General features: G+C 46.0%; 1 protein-coding gene and 1 long non-coding RNA gene across 2 annotated transcripts in view; both read left to right on the plus strand.

The window, feature by feature from the left end:
* The window catches only part of LOC139395862 (protein tweety homolog 3-like), a gene marked incomplete at its 5' end in the record, with an annotated part of 12,836 nt that extends 120 nt beyond the window's left edge, over positions 1 to 12,716 (plus strand). Inside the window, 4 exons of the mRNA XM_071143172.1 lie at positions 1 to 17; positions 2,587 to 2,769; positions 5,730 to 5,805; positions 12,165 to 12,716. The exon at positions 1 to 17 is cut by the window's left edge and continues 120 nt beyond it. Coding sequence (XP_070999273.1) covers positions 1 to 17; positions 2,587 to 2,769; positions 5,730 to 5,805; positions 12,165 to 12,299 — 411 coding nt within the window. The remainder of the gene's footprint in view (positions 18 to 2,586; positions 2,770 to 5,729; positions 5,806 to 12,164) is intronic.
* A 2,269-nt stretch (positions 12,717 to 14,985) lies between these two features.
* LOC139395864 (uncharacterized) lies at positions 14,986 to 17,273 on the plus strand. Its single transcript, XR_011630639.1, has 2 exons — positions 14,986 to 15,207; positions 15,305 to 17,273. It is a non-coding gene; the product is annotated as an uncharacterized lncRNA (long non-coding RNA).
* The last annotated feature ends 4,441 nt before the right edge of the window (positions 17,274 to 21,714 follow it).

Consider the following 21,714-nt stretch of genomic DNA (forward strand, 5'->3'; position numbering starts at 1 on the left):
ACCTGGCAGAGCAAGAGGTAACACACCGGAACACACACCTGAACACCCACAACACAAACACCTGAACACACACCTGGCAGAGCAAGAGTTAGCACACCGGAACACACACCTGAACACATACAGCACCTTAACACACACCTGAACACATACAGCACCTTAACACACACCTGAACACATACAACACCTTAACACACACCTGAACACATACAACACCTTAACACACACCTGAACACATACAACACCTTAACACACACCTGCACACATACAACACCTTAACACACACCTGAACACATACAGCACCTTAACACACACCTGAACACATACAACACCTTAACACACACCTGAACACATACAGCACCTTAACACACACCTGAACACATACAGCACCTTAACACACACCTGAACACATACAACACCTTAACACACACCTGAACACATACAACACCTTAACACACACATCTGGCCTATTCCCTGCTAAGACATTGATCAGATCTTACTACTACTGCTACTGCTACTAATACTACTACTACTAATACTACTGCTGCTACTACTACTACTCCTAATACTACTGCTGCTACTACTACTACTACTACTACTACTACTGTACACAGCCTTCATGTTTAGTATAGTGCATCTGTCTGTCTATCAGACTCTCTCGTCTGTCTGTCTGTCTGAATGCGCCCGTCTCTCAGTTTGATTTCACATCTTCTAATTGGGTCAACACCATTATTTTCTGTCCCCCCTCATCCCTCCTTCTGTTTCTTCTCCTCTTCCTCGTCCTCCTTTCTCCTACCAATGTTCTGATTTGTACAAACCTGTGACTCGGAATGGGACGATGGAATCCTCAGTAACAGTTGATGGGAACACGGATCGTATCATATATAGATTAATAAGGGTCATTGACGGTTTTGGCCCATGGCGTAATATATTTTGTACTAAATACATTGGACTTCTCAATTGACATCTCTGTAGCGACAGAGATTCTGTGTGTCCCTCGTCGACTTCCTCCTGTGTTTCTATCATCGAGAAGAGAGGCCTTGGCAGAGTGCTTCGTGTAAGGACAGTCCTGCTTTTGTGCTCTGTGTGTGTGGATGAGTTTTGGGCAGCTTTATATGCGAGTGTGGCAGCATTAGAACCTATTCTGAAATAGCACTGCTGCCCCCTGGTGGTGTGAAGAGATAACAGTTGAAGCCTCTCAGGCGAACCAGTGCTTGTCTCTTCACTGCCCGTGCAATCTACGGACCGATCTAAAGTTCTACAAACATGTTTTATACCCTGTGTAGTTGACCTGCACTCCGCTACCTTCCCAATAAGCACACGTCCTATCTGATTATTTCATTATTTTTCGCTGACGATTGTTTTTTAATTTTTAGTTTATCATTGTATGTCACAGCAGAAAATGGTTCACCAGCAGCGGCCATTTTGACCTAATTTTAGTTTTCTTTGTGACATTTTGTATGACTTAAAAATTTTATGGTGCACTCAAGATTTCAGATGCATGAATCAAGTAACCTGAAATGAATGAATCAAATGGCTTGAAATAAATTAATCAAATTGCTTTTTTTAATTTAACCTTTATTTAACTAGGCAAGTCAGTTAAGAACAAATTCTTATTTACAACGATGGTCTAGGAACACTGCCTTGTTCAGGGGCAGAACAACAGACCTTGTCAGCTCGGGGATTCGATCCAGCAACCTTTCGCTTTACTGGCCCAACGCTCTAACCACTAGGCTACCTGCCTCCCCACTTCCTCCTGAAGTGTGCTTGAAATTAATGAATCAAATGGCTTGAAAAGGAATGAATCAAATGGCTTGAAAAGGAATGAATCAAATGGCTTGAAAAGGAATGAATCAAATGGCTTGAAATGAATTAATCAAATGGTTTGAAATGAATGCTCATTATGGGGAGTCAGTCATTGCCTGCCGTTCAGGGGAATCGATTCCGATGATTCCTTTGTAAATAAGCTCTACGCTTCTCTCCTGTCCTCTTGCTGTATCCCTCTGCTGCTGAGACAGAGCTGCTACTGATGACGGTGAGGAGGATGCTGAAAACTGCACGATATCTCTGGTTCCTTCTACAATTGGCTGAAATGGAACAAGTCTTGACTCCTGACTTCTGACTTCTGATCTTTGACCCCTAGACAGTGTTCTGTGAACCTCGTGTGCACCTGTGCTTTGTGGTGGGGTGGTGCCTGGGGGTTGATGGTGGTGGGGGTGTTTTGGGGTTATTCTTGCCTGGCATCTCTCCGTTGCACCAATACCAGTACAAGGGAATTAGGTGGTTTAGTGTGGACTTGGCCCCTAGTCCCTGATCTTGGGTCAGTTTTTAATTTTCCTCATTTAATGGTAAAAGGTCAGGTTTGTGGGAGGGGAAGCTGATCCTAGATCTGTGGGTTGAGGGGTGTATTATCCTCCTTCAAGGGTCCTAGGAGTCTGAGTTGACCCTCTGTCAGCTCCTCTCTCCTCTGTTCTCACTCTCACTGTCTGTCTCCCCTCACCCCTCCTTCCCCTCGCCCGGCCCCTCCCCTCCCCTCCCCCGGCCCCTCCCCTTGGCCCTGGCCCCTCCCCTTGGCCCTGGCCAATGAAGGACGGATGATGAGGATGGAGAAGACGAGTCTGCTGCCCAAGGCAATCGGGGGGCGGGTCCTCATGATAACCTGTACCGCGTGCACATGCCCAGCCTCTACAGCTGTGGTAGCAGCTACGGCAGCGAAGCTAGCATCCCTGCTACGGCCCACACTGTCAGCAATGCCCCTGTCACTGAGTACATGTGAGTTAGCACCCCACCGGTAGCCGCTAGCTGAAACAACACACTGCCTGCTACACAAGCTAGCCACGCGATCTCCATTGCCTGCCATACATTATTGTAGCTAGCGAGTGAGTTAGCCTGCTAGCCACATGTCAGTTAGCACCGCTAGCAGAATCGACACACTGCCTGCTGTACAAGCTCAAGTTAGCCACGCGATCGCCATTGCCTGCCATACATTATCGCTAGCTAGTGAGTGAGTTAGCCTGCTAGCATAAACAAAACACTGCCTGCTATTAGTTAGCTATCAGTTACCCAAATGAAGCTACACTGCCTGCTCAGTGATATACATTAGGCTACATGTGAGTAAGCCTGCTAGCCATATCGGAGTTAGCTTTTACACATTGCCTGCCTGCCATACAAGTTAGCCATCGCCTGCTACCAATTAGCCACGCAATTGCCATTGACTGGTATCGGCCTACCATAAAGCTACAGCTAAAGGGTGTGAGTTAGCCTGCTAGCCGCTAGCGGGAACCCATTGCCTGCCAGTCACTGATCATTTGAGCCTGCATGGACTCAGACAAACGTTGATACTATTGTAATATTTAACCACCAGGCTGCCACATTGAAGACAGATACACTCACAAACGTATATAAAGTAGCCTAAGTTTGTTTTATTCAGTAAAGAGTCCCTATGTCTTCGTGTCACTGATAAGGACCATGTTACAGATCATGGTCAGCATGATGATACCCAGTGGTGTTTCCATAAGGTGAAACACATATCAATCTGCATGGTTGAACGCTGTGGCCTTACAAGGTTTTACACCCTTCATCTACACACATGATGACTGCAGTACATGTTTCTCCTCCTCGTCCACTTCAGTCAACGTAATAGGCCTGCATACCTTTCAACTAGTCAAGTAATAGGCCTGCATACCTTTCAACTAGTCAACGTAATAGGCCTGCATACCTTTCAACTAGTCAACGTAATAGGCCTGCATATCTTTCAACTAGTCAACGTAATAGGCCTGCATACCTTTCAACTAGTCAACGTAATAGGCCTACATATCTTTCAACTAGTCAACGTAATAGGCCTGCATACCTTTTCAACTAGTCAACGTAATAGGCCTACATATCTTTCAACTAGTCAACGTAATAGGCCTGCATATCTTTCAACTAGTCAACGTAATAGGCCTGCATACCTTTTCAACTAGTCAACGTAATAGGCCTGCATATCTTTCAACTAGTCAACGTAATAGGCCTGCATACCTTTCAACTAGTCAACGTAATAGGCCTGCATACCTTTTCAACTAGTCAACGTAATAGGCCTGCATACCTTTTCAACTAGTCAACGTAATAGGCCTGCATATCTTTCAACTAGTCAACGTAATAGGCCTGCATACCTTTCAACTAGTCAACGTAATAGGCCTGCATACCTTTTCAACTAGTCAACGTAATAGGCCTGCATATCTTTCAACTAGTCAACGTAATAGGCCTGCATACCTTTTCAACTAGTCAACGTAATAGGCCTGCATATCTTTCAACTAGTCAACGTAATAGGCCTGCATATCTTTCAACTAGTCAACGTAATAGGCCTGCATACCTTTTCAACTAGTCAACGTAATAGGCCTGCATACCTTTTCAACTAGTCAACGTAATAGGCCTGCATATCTTTCAACTAGTCAACGTAATAGGCCTGCATACCTTTCAACTAGTCACCGTAATAGGCCTGCATACCTTTCAACTAGTCAAGTAATAGGCCTACATACCTTTTAACTAGTCAAGTAACAGGCCTGCATACCTTTTCAACTAGTCAAGTAATAGGCCTGCATACCTTTTCAACTAGTCAAGTAACAGGCCTGCATACCTTTTCAACTAGTCAAGTAACAGGCCTGCATACCTTTTCAACTAGTCAAGTAACAGGCCTACATACCTTTCAACTAGTCAACGTAATAGGCCTGCATACCTTTTCAACTAGTCAACGTAATAGGCCTGCATACCTTTTCAACTAGTCAAGTAATAGGCCTGCATACCTTTTCAACTAGTCACCGTAATAGGCCTGCATACCTTTCAACTAGTCAAGTAATAGGCCTGCATACCTTTTCAACTAGTCAAGTAACAGGCCTACATACCTTTCAACTAGTCAAGTAACAGGCCTACATACCTTTCAACTAGTCAACATAAGTTGAAGTTATGCATTAATGTATTCCATTAAGTATACCACTGATACAACTACATACAAAACAATACATTATGTATAAAAATTTTTAAAAGATTATCACGTGCACCGGATAGGTGCAGGGAAATGTGTTGTTTTACACGGTCGGCCATGGTAGTATGGCACCCCAGGAGCAAATTAGGGTTAAGTGCTTTGCTCAAGGGCACATCAACCTTTTGGTTACCGGCCCAACCCTTTAAGCATCTAGCGCTAGGACAATAATATAGCAGACAAGGCGCTGTTGTTGTGGACGCCGACCACATACTGAGGGTCTGAGGCTAAGTCCCAATGATCTCTCCTTCCTCTTGAAGTGCGCACTCATTCACCACTCCCCACCATTGTAAAAAGCATTTGATTGATGTTGGCATGGATACTAGAATACTAGATGGAGTTTCCGTATTCCAGTCATATACATGAAGGGAAGTGAACAAGTGCACACTTGGAGGTGCACACTTCTCAAAGTGGGGTACGTGGACACCTGGCCAGATCTCAAAATATATACTGAATATTACATTTTAACCTTAAATGTTATAAAATTAATATTACAAAAAAACATTAAATTGCTTCATTGGGATCATTGGGACGTCATTGGGACGCAATCTAGTTGTTGTAGGGAGGACTGTAAGTGCAGGAAGTGACAACAGTAACCAGGAAGTGACAACAATAACCAGGAAGTGACCTCAGTAACCAGGAAGTGACAACAATAACCAGGAAGTGACCTCAGTAACCAGGACGTGACCTCAGTAACCTCTCGTTTGTGACGCAGGACCCAGAACGCAAACTTTCAGACCCCCAGGTGTGAGAACACGCCTCTGATTGGCAGGGAATCCCCTCCACCCTCTGTAAGTGCACACTTTCTAGTACACACTATCCCCTCCACCCTTTTGTAAGTGCACACTTTCTAGTACACACTCTACTACAGTTATGCCCCCTCCGAACCCTGAAGGTGTTTTACTTTCGAGTGTGGAAATACCATCGCAAAGGTCATTTTGGCAGCCTGGCTTTTTAAATGGAATAGATTGTATTCAAAACAGGTGTTTAGTCTGACAGATCACAGATGGGAAAAAAAAGACATTTTGTCAGTCTCTAATTCTGATGTAAACTCTGGTTAGTCTATTTTGCATGTCAAATGGAACCCTATTCCCTATGGGCCCTAGTCAAAAGCAGTGCACTATATAGGGAATAGGGTGCCATAGGGCTCTAGTCTAAAGTAGTGCACTATATAGGGAATAGGGTGCCATTTGGTAGTAGAAGACTGGGCCAGTGGTGCTAACCATTTGGTGGTACGAGACTGGGCCAGTGGTGCTAACCATTTGGTAGTACAAGACTGGGCCAGTGATGCTAACCATTTGGTGGTACGAGACTGGGCCAGTGGTGCTAACCATTTGGTAGTAGAAGACTGGGCCAGTGGTGCTAACCATTTGGTAGTAGAAGACTGGGCCAGTGGTGCTAACCATTTGGTGGTACAAGACTGGGCCAGTGGTGCTAACCATTTGGTGGTAGAAGACTGGGCCAGTGGTGCTAACCATTTGGTAGTAGAAGACTGGGCCAGTGGTGCCAACCATTTGGTGGTACAAGACTGGGCCAGTGGTGCTAACCATTTGGTGGTACAAGACTGGGCCAGTGGTGCTAACCATTTGGTGGTACAAGACTGGGCCAGTGGTGCTAACCATTTGGTAGTACAAGACTGGGCCAGTGGTGCTAACCATTTGGTGGTACAAGACTGGGCCAGTGGTGCTAACCATTTGGTAGTACAAGACTGGGCCAGTGGTGCTAACCATTTGGTGGTACAAGACTGGGCCAGTGGTGCTAACCATTTGGTGGTAGAAGACTGGGCCAGTGGTGCTAACCATTTGGTGGTACGAGACTTGACCTCTTGTACCTCTCCTTGAACCAGACTTCATCGCTGCATCCTCAGGTCTCAATAAGGAAGTATAGAGGCTGGGTTTGGCCCAGTTAACCCTTGAAGAGCTCTCTCTTATGTCTTCATACCTCTTTATAGGAAAACAAATGGGTGTTGCCATGTGCTCTTTCTTTTGAGACTCTTGGTGTCTGACGCTGGGTTTTCCCTTCTTCTTCTTTTTAACGTTGTATCTCTTGAGTCTGTGGACGGGCGATACAGTCTTTCCAGTACAGCCATTGGTTAAAGCTGGTTGTTTCCGAAGGCGTTTTACCTTGAAGTCACCCGGAGTGACTTCCTGTCCATGTCCGTCCTTAATTCGTGTCCCCCCCCCCCTAGTAAACCACAGCCAACGCTCCTTTAGTCCTGTCCCCATAGTGTGTCTGTGTGTACACGTCCTCTAGATGCATGTTACCTATGTATCTGTTCCCCTGTCATCACTAAACATCACTACTAGTTCTTCAGCTGGGGTGTGTTCATTATGGAAAAACGTTTACCATTTTATGAACCGAACGGAAGCAAAGCAGCAAAAAAAATGTGAGTTTCTATCGGGACAAATTCAGGTAGGTCCCCTCCCAGTTTCGTTCCGTTTGCTTCCGTTTCAGAAGCATTTCGACAAACAGAATCAGAGGAATGAATTACATTCCTGATTCACAGGGCCAACTGCTGAAAACCACCCATAGAGGTGGATAGAGGTCACACAAAGGCTGGTTTAGAAGCAAATATGTGCCCTCTATCCAACTCTATGACGTCATGTCATCCACCACCACCGTCTAGCAGTAGACACCGCCTCGGTTTGGTGATGCACGGCGGCCATTTTGTGCCTCATGGCTCACCAAGCACTAGTTTCCACATTAGAGATGGGGAAACTGGGAAACCCAGCGCTACAGTACTCCCTCACTAAGACCACTGACTAATATCAGGCTAACCTAACTTTCTACATCAGAATTAGAGCACTAATACAATTGATCAATTCAATATTTGATACTATTTCCTGTCTAATAATAATCATCTAGAGTTGAGTGCTAACGCCTGTCAAAAACCCTGCAGGACTATAATCCTAATCCTAATCCATCTCTGTAGTGATAATTGTTGTTTTTAATCCACTACCTCAGGCTGTCCAAATGACTAGTGAAGTGTGTGTGTTGCTTGTTTCCCATAGTGTTTCCCTCTACCAACCGCCTCACCCTGTCCTCTACTCTCTGTCTCTCTCTGTCTCTGGACACTTGTAAGCAGCATATCTCTACATACCCTTCTCTACTCCCTCCCCCTTTTGAAGGACACTAGTATACATACCCTTCCCTACTCACTCCCCCTTTTGAAGTACACTAGTATACATACCCTTCTCTACTCCCTCCCCCTTTTGAAGGACACTAGTATACATACCCTTCTCTACTCCCTCCCCCTTTTTGAAGGACACTAGTATACATACCCTTCTCTACTCCCTCCCCCTTTTGAAGTACACTAGTATACATACCCTTCCCTACTCCCTCCCCCTTTTGAAGTACACTAGTATACATACCCTTCCCTACTCACTTCCCCTTTTGAAGTACACTAGTATACATACCCTTCTCTACTCCCTCCCCCTTTTGAAGGACACTAGTATACATACCCTTCTCTACTCCCTCCCCCTTTTGAAGGACACTAGTATACATACCCTTCTCTACTCCCTCCCCCTTTTGAAGTACACTAGTATACATACCCTTCTCTACTCCCTCCCCCTTTTGAAGGACACTAGTATACATACCCTTCCCTACTCCCTCCCCCTTTTGAAGGACACTAGTATACATACCCTTCCCTACTCCCTCCCCCTTTTGGAGTACACTAGTATACATACCCTTCTCTACTCCCTCCCCCTTTTGAAGGACACTAGTATACATACCCTTCCCTACTCCCTCCCCCTTTTGAAGTACACTAGTATACATACCCTTCCCTACTCCCTCCCCCTTTTGAAGTACACTAGTATACATACCCTTCCCTACTCCCTCCCCCTTTTGAAGTACACTAGTATACATACCCTTCCCTACTCCCTCCCCCTTTTGAAGTACACTAGTATACATACCCTTCTCTACTCCCTCCCCCTTTTGAAGGACACTAGTATACATACCCTTCCCTACTCCCTCCCCCTTTTGAAGGACACTAGTATACATACCCTTCTCTACTCCCTCCCCCTTTTGAAGTACACTAGTATACATACCCTTCCCTACTCCCTTCCCCTTTTGAAGGACACTAGTATACATACCCTTCCCTACTCACTTCCCCTTTTGAAGGACACTAGTATACATACCCTTCCCTACTCACTTCCCCTTTTGAAGTACACTAGTATACATACCCTTCCCTACTCCCTCCCCCTTTTGAAGGACACTAGTATACATACCCTTCTCTACTCACTTCCCCTTTTGAAGGACACTAGTATACATACCCTTCCCTACTCCCTCCCCCTTTTGAAGGACACTAGTATACATACCCTTCTCTACTCCCTCCCCCTTTTGAAGGACACTAGTATACATACCCTTCCCTACTCCCTCCCCCTTTTGAAGGACACTAGTATACATACCCTTCCCTACTCACTTCCCCTTTTGAAGGACACTAGTATACATACCCTTCTCTACTCACTTCCCCTTTTGAAGGACACTAGTATACATACCCTTCCCTACTCCCTCCCCCTTTTGAAGGACACTAGTATACATACCCTTCTCTACTCCCTCCCCCTTTTGAAGGACACTAGTATACATACCCTTCCCTACTCCCTCCCCCTTTTGAAGGACACTAGTATACATACCCTTCCCTACTCACTTCCCCTTTTGAAGGACACTAGTATACATACCCTTCAGATTTGGGCAGTGTTGATGGCTACACAATATTTCTTTTTTGTTATTTTCTTTTCTTTCTTTTTCTCTCTCTCCCTACCTCTCTCTCTCTTCCCTCTGTTTCTCTCTCTCTCCCTACCTCTCTCTCTCTTCCCTCTGTTTCTCTCTCTCTCCCTACCTCTCTCTCTCTCCTCCCCTCCCTCTCTCTCTTCCCCTCCCTCTCTCTCTCCCTACCTCTCTCTTCCCTCTGTTTCTCTCTCTCTCTCTCCCTACCTCTCTCTTCCCTCTGTTTCTCTCTCTCTCTCTCTCTCCCTACCTCTCTCTCTCTTCCCTCTGTTTATCTCTCTCTCCCTACCTCTGTTTCTCTCTCTCTCCCTACCTCTCTCTTCCCTCTGTTTTCTCTCTCTCTCTCTTCCCTCTGTTTCTCTCTCTCTCCCCCTACCACTCTCTCTCTCTTCCCCTCCCCCTATGTTTCTCTCTCTCTCCCCCTACCACTCTCTCTCTCTTCCCCTCCCCCTATGTTTTTCTCTCTCTCCCTACCTCTCTCTTCCCTCTGTTTCTGTCTCTCTCTCTCCCTCTCTCTCTCTTCCCTCTGTTTCTCTCTCTCTCCCCCTACCACTCTCTCTCTCTTCCCCCCCCCCCTATGTTTCTCTCTCTCTCCCCCTACCACTCTCTCTCTCTCTCTTCCCCTCCCCCTATGTTTCTCTCTCTCTCCCCCTACCACTATCTCTCTCTTCCCCTCCCCCTATGTTTCTCTCTCTCTCCCCCTACCACTCTCTCTCTCTTCCCCTCCCCCTATGTTTCTCTCTCTCTCCCCCTACCACTCTCTCTCTCTTCCCCTCCCCCTATGTTTCTCTCTCTCTCCCCCTACCACTCTCTCTCTCTTCCCCTCCCCCTATGTTTCTCTCTCTCTCCCCCTACCACTCTCTCTCTCTTCCCCTCCCCCTATGTTTCTCTCTCTCCCCCTACCACTCTCTCTCTCTTCCCCTCCCCCTATGTTTCTCTCTCTCTCCCCCTACCACTCTCTCTCTCTTCCCCTCCCCCTATGTTTCTCTCTCTCTCCCCCTACCACTCTCTCTCTCTTCCCCTCCCCCTATGTTTTTCTCTCTCTCCCTACCTCTCTCTTCCCTCTGTTTCTCTCTCTCTCTCCCTCTCTCTCTCTTCCCTCTATGTTTCTCTCTCTCTCCCCCTACCACTCTCTCTCTCTTCCCCTCCCCCTATGTTTCTCTCTCTCTCCCCCTACCACTATCTCTCTCTTCCCCTCCCCCTATGTTTCTCTCTCTCTCCCCCTACCACTATCTCTCTCTTCCCCTATGTTTCTCTCTCTCTCCCCCTACCACTCTCTCTCTCTTCCCCTCCCCCTATGTTTCTCTCTCTCTCCCCCTACCACTCTCTCTCTCTTCCCCTCCCCCTATGTTTCTCTCTCTCTCCCCCTACCACTCTCTCTCTCTTCCCCTCCCCCTATGTTTCTCTCTCTCCCCCTACCACTCTCTCTCTCTTCCCCTCCCCCTATGTTTCTCTCTCTCTCCCCCTACCACTCTCTCTCTCTTCCCCTCCCCCTATGTTTCTCTCTCTCTCCCCCTACCACTCTCTCTCTCTTCCCCTCCCCCTATGTTTTTCTCTCTCTCCCTACCTCTCTCTTCCCTCTGTTTCTCTCTCTCTCTCTCCCTCTCTCTCTCTTCCCTCTATGTTTATCTCTCTCTCCCCCTACCACTCTCTCTCTCTTCCCCTCCCCCTATGTTTCTCTCTCTCTCCCCCTACCACTCTCTCTCTTCCCCTCCCCCTATGTTTCTCTCTCTCTCCCCCTACCACTATCTCTCTCTTCCCCTCCCCCTATGTTTCTCTCTCTCTCCCCCTACCACTCTCTCTCTCTTCCCCTCCCCCTATGTTTCTCTCTCTATCCCCCTACCACTCTCTCTCTCTTCCCCTCCCCCTATGTTTCTCTCTCTCTCCCCCTACCACTCTCTCTCTCTTCCCCTCCCCCTATGTTTCTCTCTCTCTCCCCCTACCACTCTCTCTCTCTTCCCCTCCCCCTATGTTTCTCTCTCTCTCCCCCTACCACTCTCTCTCTCTTCCCCTCCCCCTATGTTTCTCTCTCTCTTCCCCTGCCTCTCTCTCTTCCCCTCCCTCCCTCTCTCTCTCCCCCTACCACTCTCTCTCTCTTCCCCTCCCCCTATGTTTCTCTCTCTCTTCCCCTCCCTCTCTCTCTTCCCCTCCCTCCTCTCTCTCTCCCCCTACCACTCTCTCTCTCTTCCCCTGTTTCTCTCCCCCCTCCCCCTCCCTCTCTTCCCCTCCCTCTGTCTCTTCCCCTCCCTCTCTCGCTCTCTCTTCCCCTCCCTCTCTCTCTCTCTCTTCCCCTCCCTCTCTCTCTCTCTCTTCCCCTCCCTCCCTCTCTCTCTTCCCCTCCCTCCCTCTCTCTCTTCCCCTCCCTCCCTCTCTCTCTTCCCCCTCTGTCTTTCTCCCCTACCGCTCTCTCTCTCTTTCTCTCCAGTACACCTCGAGTATGAGGGCCAAGTATCTGGCCACCAGTGGACCGGACCAGAACCGACGGTCAGTCCCCAATGACCAGTTGGACCCAGCCAGCCGACCACATCCCCTCGCCAGACCACAGTCATCTGTCCACTAGAACCTCCCAGACCCTACCAAAACCTACTAGAACCTATTATAACCTACCAGAATCTTCTAGACAGAACTCATCAACCACAAAAGAACGGGAACAAACCAGGACCAATTTTTCATTCCACTAAAGAACCACAACCCAGTAGAACCACCAACTCCTTAGAACCTGTTGACACAGTAGTCCACGTATAGAACCAGAACCACTAAGAATCACAACCACCTCCTCAGCCCATAGGAACCACTAAAATAATGCTTCTCAGATTCACCTGAACAGACCACAGTGGGTTGAAAACCAGAGCCAACCAACGGACCACCCAGCCCAGCCCAGCTCACCAGAACAGAACCTCAACCAATCAGCCAACCAACACCAACCTACCTACAGACTCCAGAAGATCACCATGAACCTTGTAGATCTCCCCCCACCACCACCTCAGCTCCATCTTCCCTACAACCGTCCCACAGTCCCACTCAGCTCTACACCATCTCAAGCTGGATCCTCCACCTCTTTACCAAGTAAACGGCCCTCTGGTGGTGACTGCCGGTATGAGCCTGTTTATTAAGTATACTGCCCTCTGGTGGTGACTGCCGGTATGAGCCTGTTTATTAAGTATACTGCCCTCTGGTGGTCACTGCCGGTATGAGCCTGTTTATTAAGTATACTGCCCTCTGGTGGTCACTGCAGGTGTGAGCCACACACACAAACATCCTGTATAGAACTGTAAATAGTGAAATAGTATGAGTTACATTCTGGAGGAAGACTCAACTGAAACATGGTGGTATTTAGAGTGTGTGTTTCCAAGGACTGAGGCTGTATCTCATTCTAGGCCACACACTCTCACACACTCTCTCTCACTCACACACACACACACACACTCTCTCACACACACACACACACACACACACACACACACACACACACACACACACACACACACACAGAGGCCTGTACGTGTGTGTACCTCTCTCTACTCTACCTGCCTCTGTAAACAACCCTCCTGCCATCTAATCTACCAAGCCACTAGGACACAGAATCTGACTGCAAAACGGCCCCTTGCACTCTGCAAAACACTCCAACATTCCTGTAACATCTGGAGTTTTAAACTTCACTGCAAAAGGGCTGTTGTGCAGACGGACCATGTGGCCTGAAGCTGAATCAGAAAGCCATGTTGTGGAGTAACCACTCTCTGTAGATAGATTTAGCCACCACTGTACAGCAGTGACGTGTTAGCATTTAGCCTGTGTTAAGAGCCACGTTAACTAACTACATGTATGACTACAACTTGAAATCGTGAGCTCTCTCTTGAGTGTGTTCATGTGTTCTGTGTGTGTTTGCGTGCGTCTAACGCGCATGTAAATATGAGTCAAGGACCGAACGGAACATGGTGGAATTCCAAACATTCTGAAATCAGATTCCGATTCCAGATTCCCAGAGAAAGAGTTTGCGTTCCCAAACTAACTCTGGGACTCAATGAAAAGACGAAAGGATATGGGAGAGCTCACCTGTGGGCTCATAACTCTGTATAATGAGGGATGTGAACTCTCCTAAACTGAAGGATATGGGAGAGCTCACCTCTGGGTTAACAACTCTGTATAATGAGGGATGTGAACTCTCCTAAACTGAAGGACATGGGAGAGCTCACCTGTGGGTTAACAACTCTGTATAATGAGGGATGTGACCTCTCCTAAACTGAAGGACATGGGAGAGCTCACCTGTGGGCTCATAACTCTGTATAATGAGGGATGTGAACTCTCCTAAACTGAAGGACATGGGAGAGCTCACCTGTGGGTTAACAACTCTGTATAATGAGGGATGTGAACTCTCCTAAACTGAAGGACATGGGAGAGCTCACCTGTGGGCTCATAACTCTGTATAATGAGGGATGTGAACTCTCCTAAACTGAAGGACATGGGAGAGCTCACCTGTGGGTTAACAACTCTGTATAATGAGGGATGTGACCTCTCCTAAACTGAAGGACATGGGAGAGCTCACCTGTGGGCTCATAACTCTGTATAATTAGGGGTGTGACATCTCCTTAACTGAAAGACATGTGAGAGCTCACCTGTAGGCTCATAACTCTGTATAATGAGGGATGTGAACTCTCCTAAACTGAAGGACATGGGAGAGCTCACCTGTGGGCTCATAACTCTGTATAATGAGGGATGTGAACTCTCCTAAACTGAAGGACATGGAAGAGCTCACCTGTGGTTTAACAACTCTGTATAATGAGGGATGTGACCTCTCCTAAACTGAAGGACATGGGAGAGCTCTCCTGTGGGCTCATAACTCTGTATAATGAGGGATGTGACCTCTCCTAAACTGAAGGACATCGGAGAGCTCACCTGTGCCAAAATAACTGAATAATGAGGGATGCTGAACTCTCTTTATCCTGTCATCCCTTTTTTTAGTTCCTTAATTCTCAGAAAGGGAAAATAAATCCTGGATAATGTTGGATCATACGGTGAAAGACAGAGAAAGATATTTAAAACAAAATGTGTTTTTAATTTAGTTTAAAAAAATGTAACTTGATAATGAAGAATTGGGGTGCTGTGACCAACTTTCTCTTTACATAAATAAACGTTTACTTCATTTTTTATTATTTCGTCAAACAGGGATCTTCTTTAACGACCTGACTAAAGGTCATGATGAGGTTAGAGGTCACGACCTTTCTCAAAACAGGACGTTTTTTCTTCTTCTTCTTCTTCTTCTCAGAAGCACAAACGATCTTCGCGGTAACTATGGGAGACGGAAAAGAAGAACACCCACACGTTGACGTAACGTGTGTGCGTTGTGGGAACGCTTAGAGCCTCGTGGAATATGCCTGATCTCGCGACTTGTTCCGTTTCACGGTGAAGTGAAAGGAAACCTCTCCTTAACCTAGGTTAGGGGCCAACCATAGAGTAAGATACTTTACTAGGTACTCTATCTAACTCTATGGGGCTGCCAGTAGTTTATCTCTAGGGGCCAACCATAGTTAGACAGAGGACTCTCTAAAGACCCTCTTACCTTACTAGGTACTCTATCTAACTCTATGGGGCTGCCAGTAGTTTATCTCTAGGGGCCGACCATAGAGTAAAATAGAGGACTCTAAAGTTCACTCTTACTTTACTAGGTACTCTATCTAGCTCTATGAGGCTGCCAGTAGTTTATCTCTAGGGGCCGACCATAGAGTAAGATAGAGGACTCTAAAGTTCACTCTTACTTTACTAGGTACTCTATCTAACTCTATGGGTCTGCCAGTCGTTCTCTCTCTCGCTACTATGTGCCGTGAAGTGTATGATGATAATAGTCTAGCTGTAATCTCTCTCATCACTCTTGTGTGTGATGGCTCGTCCAGTGTAGTCTTGGTATTGCTCTCTTCTCTCCTGTGTGTGCTGTCTGTACGTACAGTACAGTGGTCTGTGTGTGCTGTCTGTCTGTACAGTACAGTACAGTGGTCTGTGTTGACAGCAAATTAAGGGTCATTATTATTATCCAATCTTCATCTACGAAACACACACACACTAACGTTCATTGCAGACCCACACATTGCAGACACACACATCGCAGACACACACATTGCAGACACACACATTGCAGACACACACATTGCAGACACACACATTGCAGACCCACACATTGCAGACACACACATTGCAGACACACACATTGCAGACACACACATTGCAGACCCACACATTGCAGACCCACACATTGCAGACCCACACATTGCAGACCCACACATTGCAGACCCACACATTGCAGACCCACACATTGCAGACCCACACATTGCAGACCCACACATTGCAGACCCACACATTGCAGACCCACACATTGCAGACCCACACATTGCAGACCCACACATCGCAGACCCACACATTGCAGACACACACATTGCAGACCCACACATTGCAGACCCACACATTGCAGACCCACACATTGCAGACCCACACATTGCAGACCCACACATTGCAGACCCACACATCGCAGACACACACATTGCAGACCCACACATTGCAGACACACATCGCAGACACCGACAGTATTCTTTATATCTAGCCATAGTCCTGTGAACTGTCTCACACACACCATAGAACTACAGTACCCATAACACCCTCACTCCTGTAAATTTGACACTGGTTAGCATTTGCATCATGGGAAATGCAGTGTATTAACTAGAGGGATTTCCAGTTAATGGGAGAAAGAGTCCTTAGGAATGATCGTTCAAACGATCTTGATTAACTCGCTCCGGGTAGAAGTTGCCTTTAACCACAGATCTAGGATCAATTTACTCTCCCATTATCCTAATCTTAACCATTAGGCGGAACACACACAAACAAAAATTCTTAGATCAGTGTCTAGGAAGCAACTTCATCCTACCCTGACAAGCTCAGTGTGTGTGTGTGTGTGTGTATTTAATTTACTGTGAATGAAAGACCAGCGAGACAATCGTAACTGGCGTGATTCCACTCGTTCTTAATGTTCTGTTTATCACGTCACCATGACAACGCTACCTATACTACGGCGTTTTGCACGACGGGAGAGGACCGAAAAAAATAATATATATATATATATATATATATATACTGTTGGAAACTAAAGATACCAATGGCCTTTTCTTAAACTTGTAACAATCTAACAATTCTTCATATCACACGTTTTAATTTGTCTGTCTTCTAAAAAAAAAAATGAATCATAAAAAAACAAACTATAGCTAGCTCTTTTTGTAGGGTAATAATTATTATTATTATGGTAAGAGCACCATTTGTTTTCTGTTTTTCTTTATAATAATGCTGAATGACTGTCTTGAATTGCATTTTTATTTTTTATAAAACCGTACTGTAGACTTGTTACATTTTTTTGATGGTTGTTTTTATGTACCTGGCTACAACAACGGTTTACTAAGATGATAATACTGTCTGTTCTCAACTGTGGTGGTGACATTATTGAGCCTGGAATCCATGTTTTAAAAACAGAATTAAAACAACTTTAACTGACTCAGAACGACTGGTGTAGTCTGTTATTGAATTTGACACATCTTCTCTCTCCTTTCTGTCGCTCTCTCTCTCCCTGTCTCTGTAATGACACATCTCCTCTCTCCCTTTCTCTCTCGCTAACTCCCCCCCTGTCTCTGTAATGACACATTCACTGACAGTAGATGGCGATATTCCTGTATGTTGGTCACGGATTAAAGAGTGTTTCTCTTGAGTCTAGACAGACACAGAAACAGTAGCCAGGCTAACAGAAACAGTAGCCAGCCTAATAGAAACAGTAGCCAGGCTAACAGAAACAGTAGCCAGCCAAATAGAAACAGTAGTCAGGCTAATATAAACAGTAGCCAGCCTAATAGAAACAGTAGCCAGCCTAATATAAACAGTAGCCAGCCAGGGAGTTCTGGGCTGATGGGGGCTCTGGTACATTCTAATGCCTTGATTTCATCCCATATACACAGCTCAATACTCAACACCCAATACTCAATACAAATAATGGAAACAGTAGCCAGCTCAATACTCAACACCCAATACTCAATACTAATAATGGAAACAGTAGCCAGCTCAATACTCAACACCCAATACTCAATACTAATAATGGAAACAGTAGCCAGCTCAATACTCAACACTCAATACTCAATACTAATAACGGAAACAGTAGCCAGCTCAATACTCAATACTAATAATGGAAACAGTAGCCAGCTCAATACTCAATACTCATTCAATACTTTAATAACTTTACCTCCCAGCTTGGTAACATGAGCTGTGGTATTGAGTTGAAAGACGTGACTTTCTCATTAAAATGACCTGAAAATGTCTGAATTCAATGAGTTAGTTGTTTTGGATATCTAGGCTCGGGTTTGTACGATCGGGATTAACGTTGTAAATTGGATTAAAAAACATTAACGTTGCACCTGTCTTCTCTTGAGAAAGTCACTACAGTTTTACTGAAATACGTTCGTTACCATGGTGATATTTGGTCAAATTACACGGAACAAAATTATAAAAATGGAACACGCAACTTACAGTTCATGAAAAGAAATCAGTCAATTGAAATAAATGCATTAGGACCTGATCTATGGATTTCACATGGCTGGGAATACAGATATGCATCTGTTGGTCACAGATACCTTTTTTTTTTTAAAGTAGGGGCGTCTGACCACCATTTGCCTCATGCAGAACGACACACCTTCTCATAGAGTGGATCAGGCTGTTGATTGGTGGCCTGTAGAATGTTGTCCCACTCCTCTTCAATGGCTGTGCGAAGTTGCTGGATATCGGCGGGAACTGGAACACTCTGTCGTATATATGTCGATCCAGAGCATCCCAAACATGCTCAACGGGTGACATGTCTGGTGAGTATGCAGGCCATGGACGAATTGGGACATTTTCAGTTTCCAGGAATTGTTGTACAGATCCTTGCGACATGGGGCCTTGCATTATTATGCTGAAACATGAGGTGATGGCGGCGGATGAATGGCACGACAATGAGGCTCAGGATCTCGTCACGATGTCTCGGTGCATTCAAGTTGCCATTGATAAAATGCAATTATGTTTGTTGTCTGTAGCTTATGCCTGCCCATACCATAACCCCACCGCCACCATAGGGGCACTCTCTTCACAACGTTGACATCAGCAATTTGCTTGCCCACACGATGCCATACATGTGGTCTGCCTGCCATCTGCCCAGTACAATTAAAACCGGGATGAATCCGTGAAGCGTGCCAGTGGCCATCGAAGTTGAGCATTTGCCTACTGAAGTCAGTATGCAAATGGGTCGGTGGGTCGGTGGGTGGGCGGTGGGTCGGTCGGTGGGTCGGTGGTCGGTGGGTGGGTCGGTGGTCGGTGGGTGGGTGGTCGGTGGTCGGTGGGTCGGTGGTCGGTGGGTGGGTCGGTGGGTGGGTCGGTGGTCGGTGGGTGGGTGGTCGGTGGGTCGGTGGTCGGTGGGTGGGTCGGTGGTCGGTGGGTCGGTGGTCGGTGGGTGGGTCGGTGGGTGGGTCGGTGGGCGGTGGGTCGGTGGGTCGGTGGGAGCCACAGAAAGAGAATCAGACATGTGTTATCTGGGTGCGTAGCCATTGACTCATAAACTGGTTCAGAGGGTAAAGGTGAAGGGTCAAACATTCCTAGACAACACCCCAACACACACACAGCCAGTCCGCAGCAGAGCCAGAGAGAGATAGGAGATCCATGTCACACCTGCTGATGTCAGACTCTTATCTCTGCTGCGTCTGCACAGATTTTAATACATGTTTTAATGTAGCCTTGATTTAACTACAGAGATAATACTGTGTGTGGGGAGTTGTCTGGTTTAGTCACTATAACAGGACTGTCTCTACTGAGGGACCTACTGATGAGGACTAATGGAGAAGGGGAGAGAGAAGGGGAGAGGGGGGAGAGAGAAGGGGAGAGGGGGGAGAGAGAAGGGGAGAGGGGGGAGAGAGGAATCTGTTTGTGTCTCGGTCTGTGTGAGAATCTGTTTTTATTATTAGGCTGAATAAAGTGCTATAAGGCTGAATAAGGCATTATTATGCTGAATAAGGCATTATAAGGCTGAATAAGGCATTATTAGGCTGAATAAGGCACTATAAGGCTGAATAAGGCACTATAAGGCTGAATAAGGCATTATTAGGCTTTATTAAAAAAGCAGAGAATAGCAACCACTGTGGTGAGACAAAAGGCAATATATTCAGCGTTCAAATCCCTTGAGATACTGCTGTCTTTCTATAGTCCAGATACTGGAGAATACATCCAACAACAACAATGACAAAGACAACAACAACAAAGACAACAACAACAAAGACAACAACGACACAGTAAAATCCCAATCAGAAACCGTCCTGATCAAAAGAATAACATAAAAACACATGACTGAAGCAGATGATGTTCAGTGGTCAAAACAGAACAGGTCTTTATCTATAGAGGCCCAGTCCAGGAGGAACGCTTCTCATAAACAATCTCCAATCAGAAACCCATTATGGGTCAATAATTACCTCACAGAGAGAGAGAGAGAGAGAGAGAGGTCATCAGAACACTTATTACCTCACAGAGAGAGAGAGAGAGAGAGAGGTCATCAGAACACTTATTACCTCACAGAGAGAGAGAGAGAGAGAGAGAGGTCATCAGAACACTTATTACCTCACAGAGAGAGAGAGAGAGAGAGGTCATCAGAACACTTATTACCTCACAGAGAGAGAGAGAGAGAGAGGTCATCAGAACACTTATTACCTCACAGAGAGAGAGAGGTCATCAGAACACTTATTAAGAACATGAACGTGTTCCGCTCATTCAAAAACAATCCATAGAACAGGTCCATTATGATGGCATGATGGGTGGACTGGCGGCCAATGTGAGAGTACCCATGAGTCAAATTACCAGGGTTAAAGGTTCCGAGACTGTTCTAGTCATTCTATTTCTGTTTCCACCTCTCTGATCCCTCCCAACACGCCTCAGGATTCCACTACTAAACATAGAACTAGAACGGCTGCCTGTCTGCCCATTATGACGTCGTTGACATGAATAGGGAGGCCCGTTCTACTCCTTCTACATTCCTCTGTTTACAAATGTACATGAGATATATATCATCATGGTAACAAAATGCATAGTCTGTCTTCAATACAGTAGGATGTTGGGTTTAAAGTTTTTTGACCCCCCACCAATGGGATTTCTGGAACCATATTCATAAAGAATGTCAGAGTAAGAGTGCTGATTTAGGATCAGTTTGGCCTTTTAGATTATAATGAATAAGAGAGGGCACCTGATCCTAGACCGGCAGCCCTATTCTGAGACCTGCTTTATGTACACGGTCCCTGGTGCTTCAGAACTCCCAGCAAAGTGCTTGGTCACCATCCAACTCCAAGTCATTATTACTGTTGTCTGATTGACAGCTGTCTGATGGAATAACAAGATAATACTGAAAAGTTATAAACAATCAACTGTTTAACAACGAGCAGTAAAACACACCCCTTCACTGGTCTGGTAGAGATCCGGAGTCTGTTGACATTATAATTATTATTTTTTAAATCCACAATAAACCTTAATATTGGGAAGAATATTGAAAAGGAAAAAAAAACAGTACACAGTTTGTATATCCTTCAGCCTCCAAGATGCAGGAAGAGGAATGTTGAACACCAGAGAGGATGTAGAACCATTCTCCTTAGCAACCAAGGGGGGGGGGGAAATGACAACTTCTACTCACAAAGTAGATAGCCTGGTCCCAGATCTGTTTGTGCTACCATGCCAACTACATCGCTGTCGTGGACGAGACAAACGTGACATTGAGTTTGTGACAAGGAGTTGATGACAGCACAAAACCAGACTGGAACTCAGGCTACAAAGCGGAGCGACACAACAGCCTTAAAACAGAGGCTCTCTGTTAGAGCTGCAACACACAGAGCCATCTGCAATCAGCAACTTCACAACAACGTCTCTTCCCCCCACCAGGCCTCTCTGTTAGA

This window comes from Oncorhynchus clarkii, unplaced genomic scaffold (genome assembly GCF_045791955.1).
Source record: "Oncorhynchus clarkii lewisi isolate Uvic-CL-2024 unplaced genomic scaffold, UVic_Ocla_1.0 unplaced_contig_1546_pilon_pilon, whole genome shotgun sequence".
Classification (NCBI taxonomy): domain Eukaryota; kingdom Metazoa; phylum Chordata; class Actinopteri; order Salmoniformes; family Salmonidae; genus Oncorhynchus; species Oncorhynchus clarkii.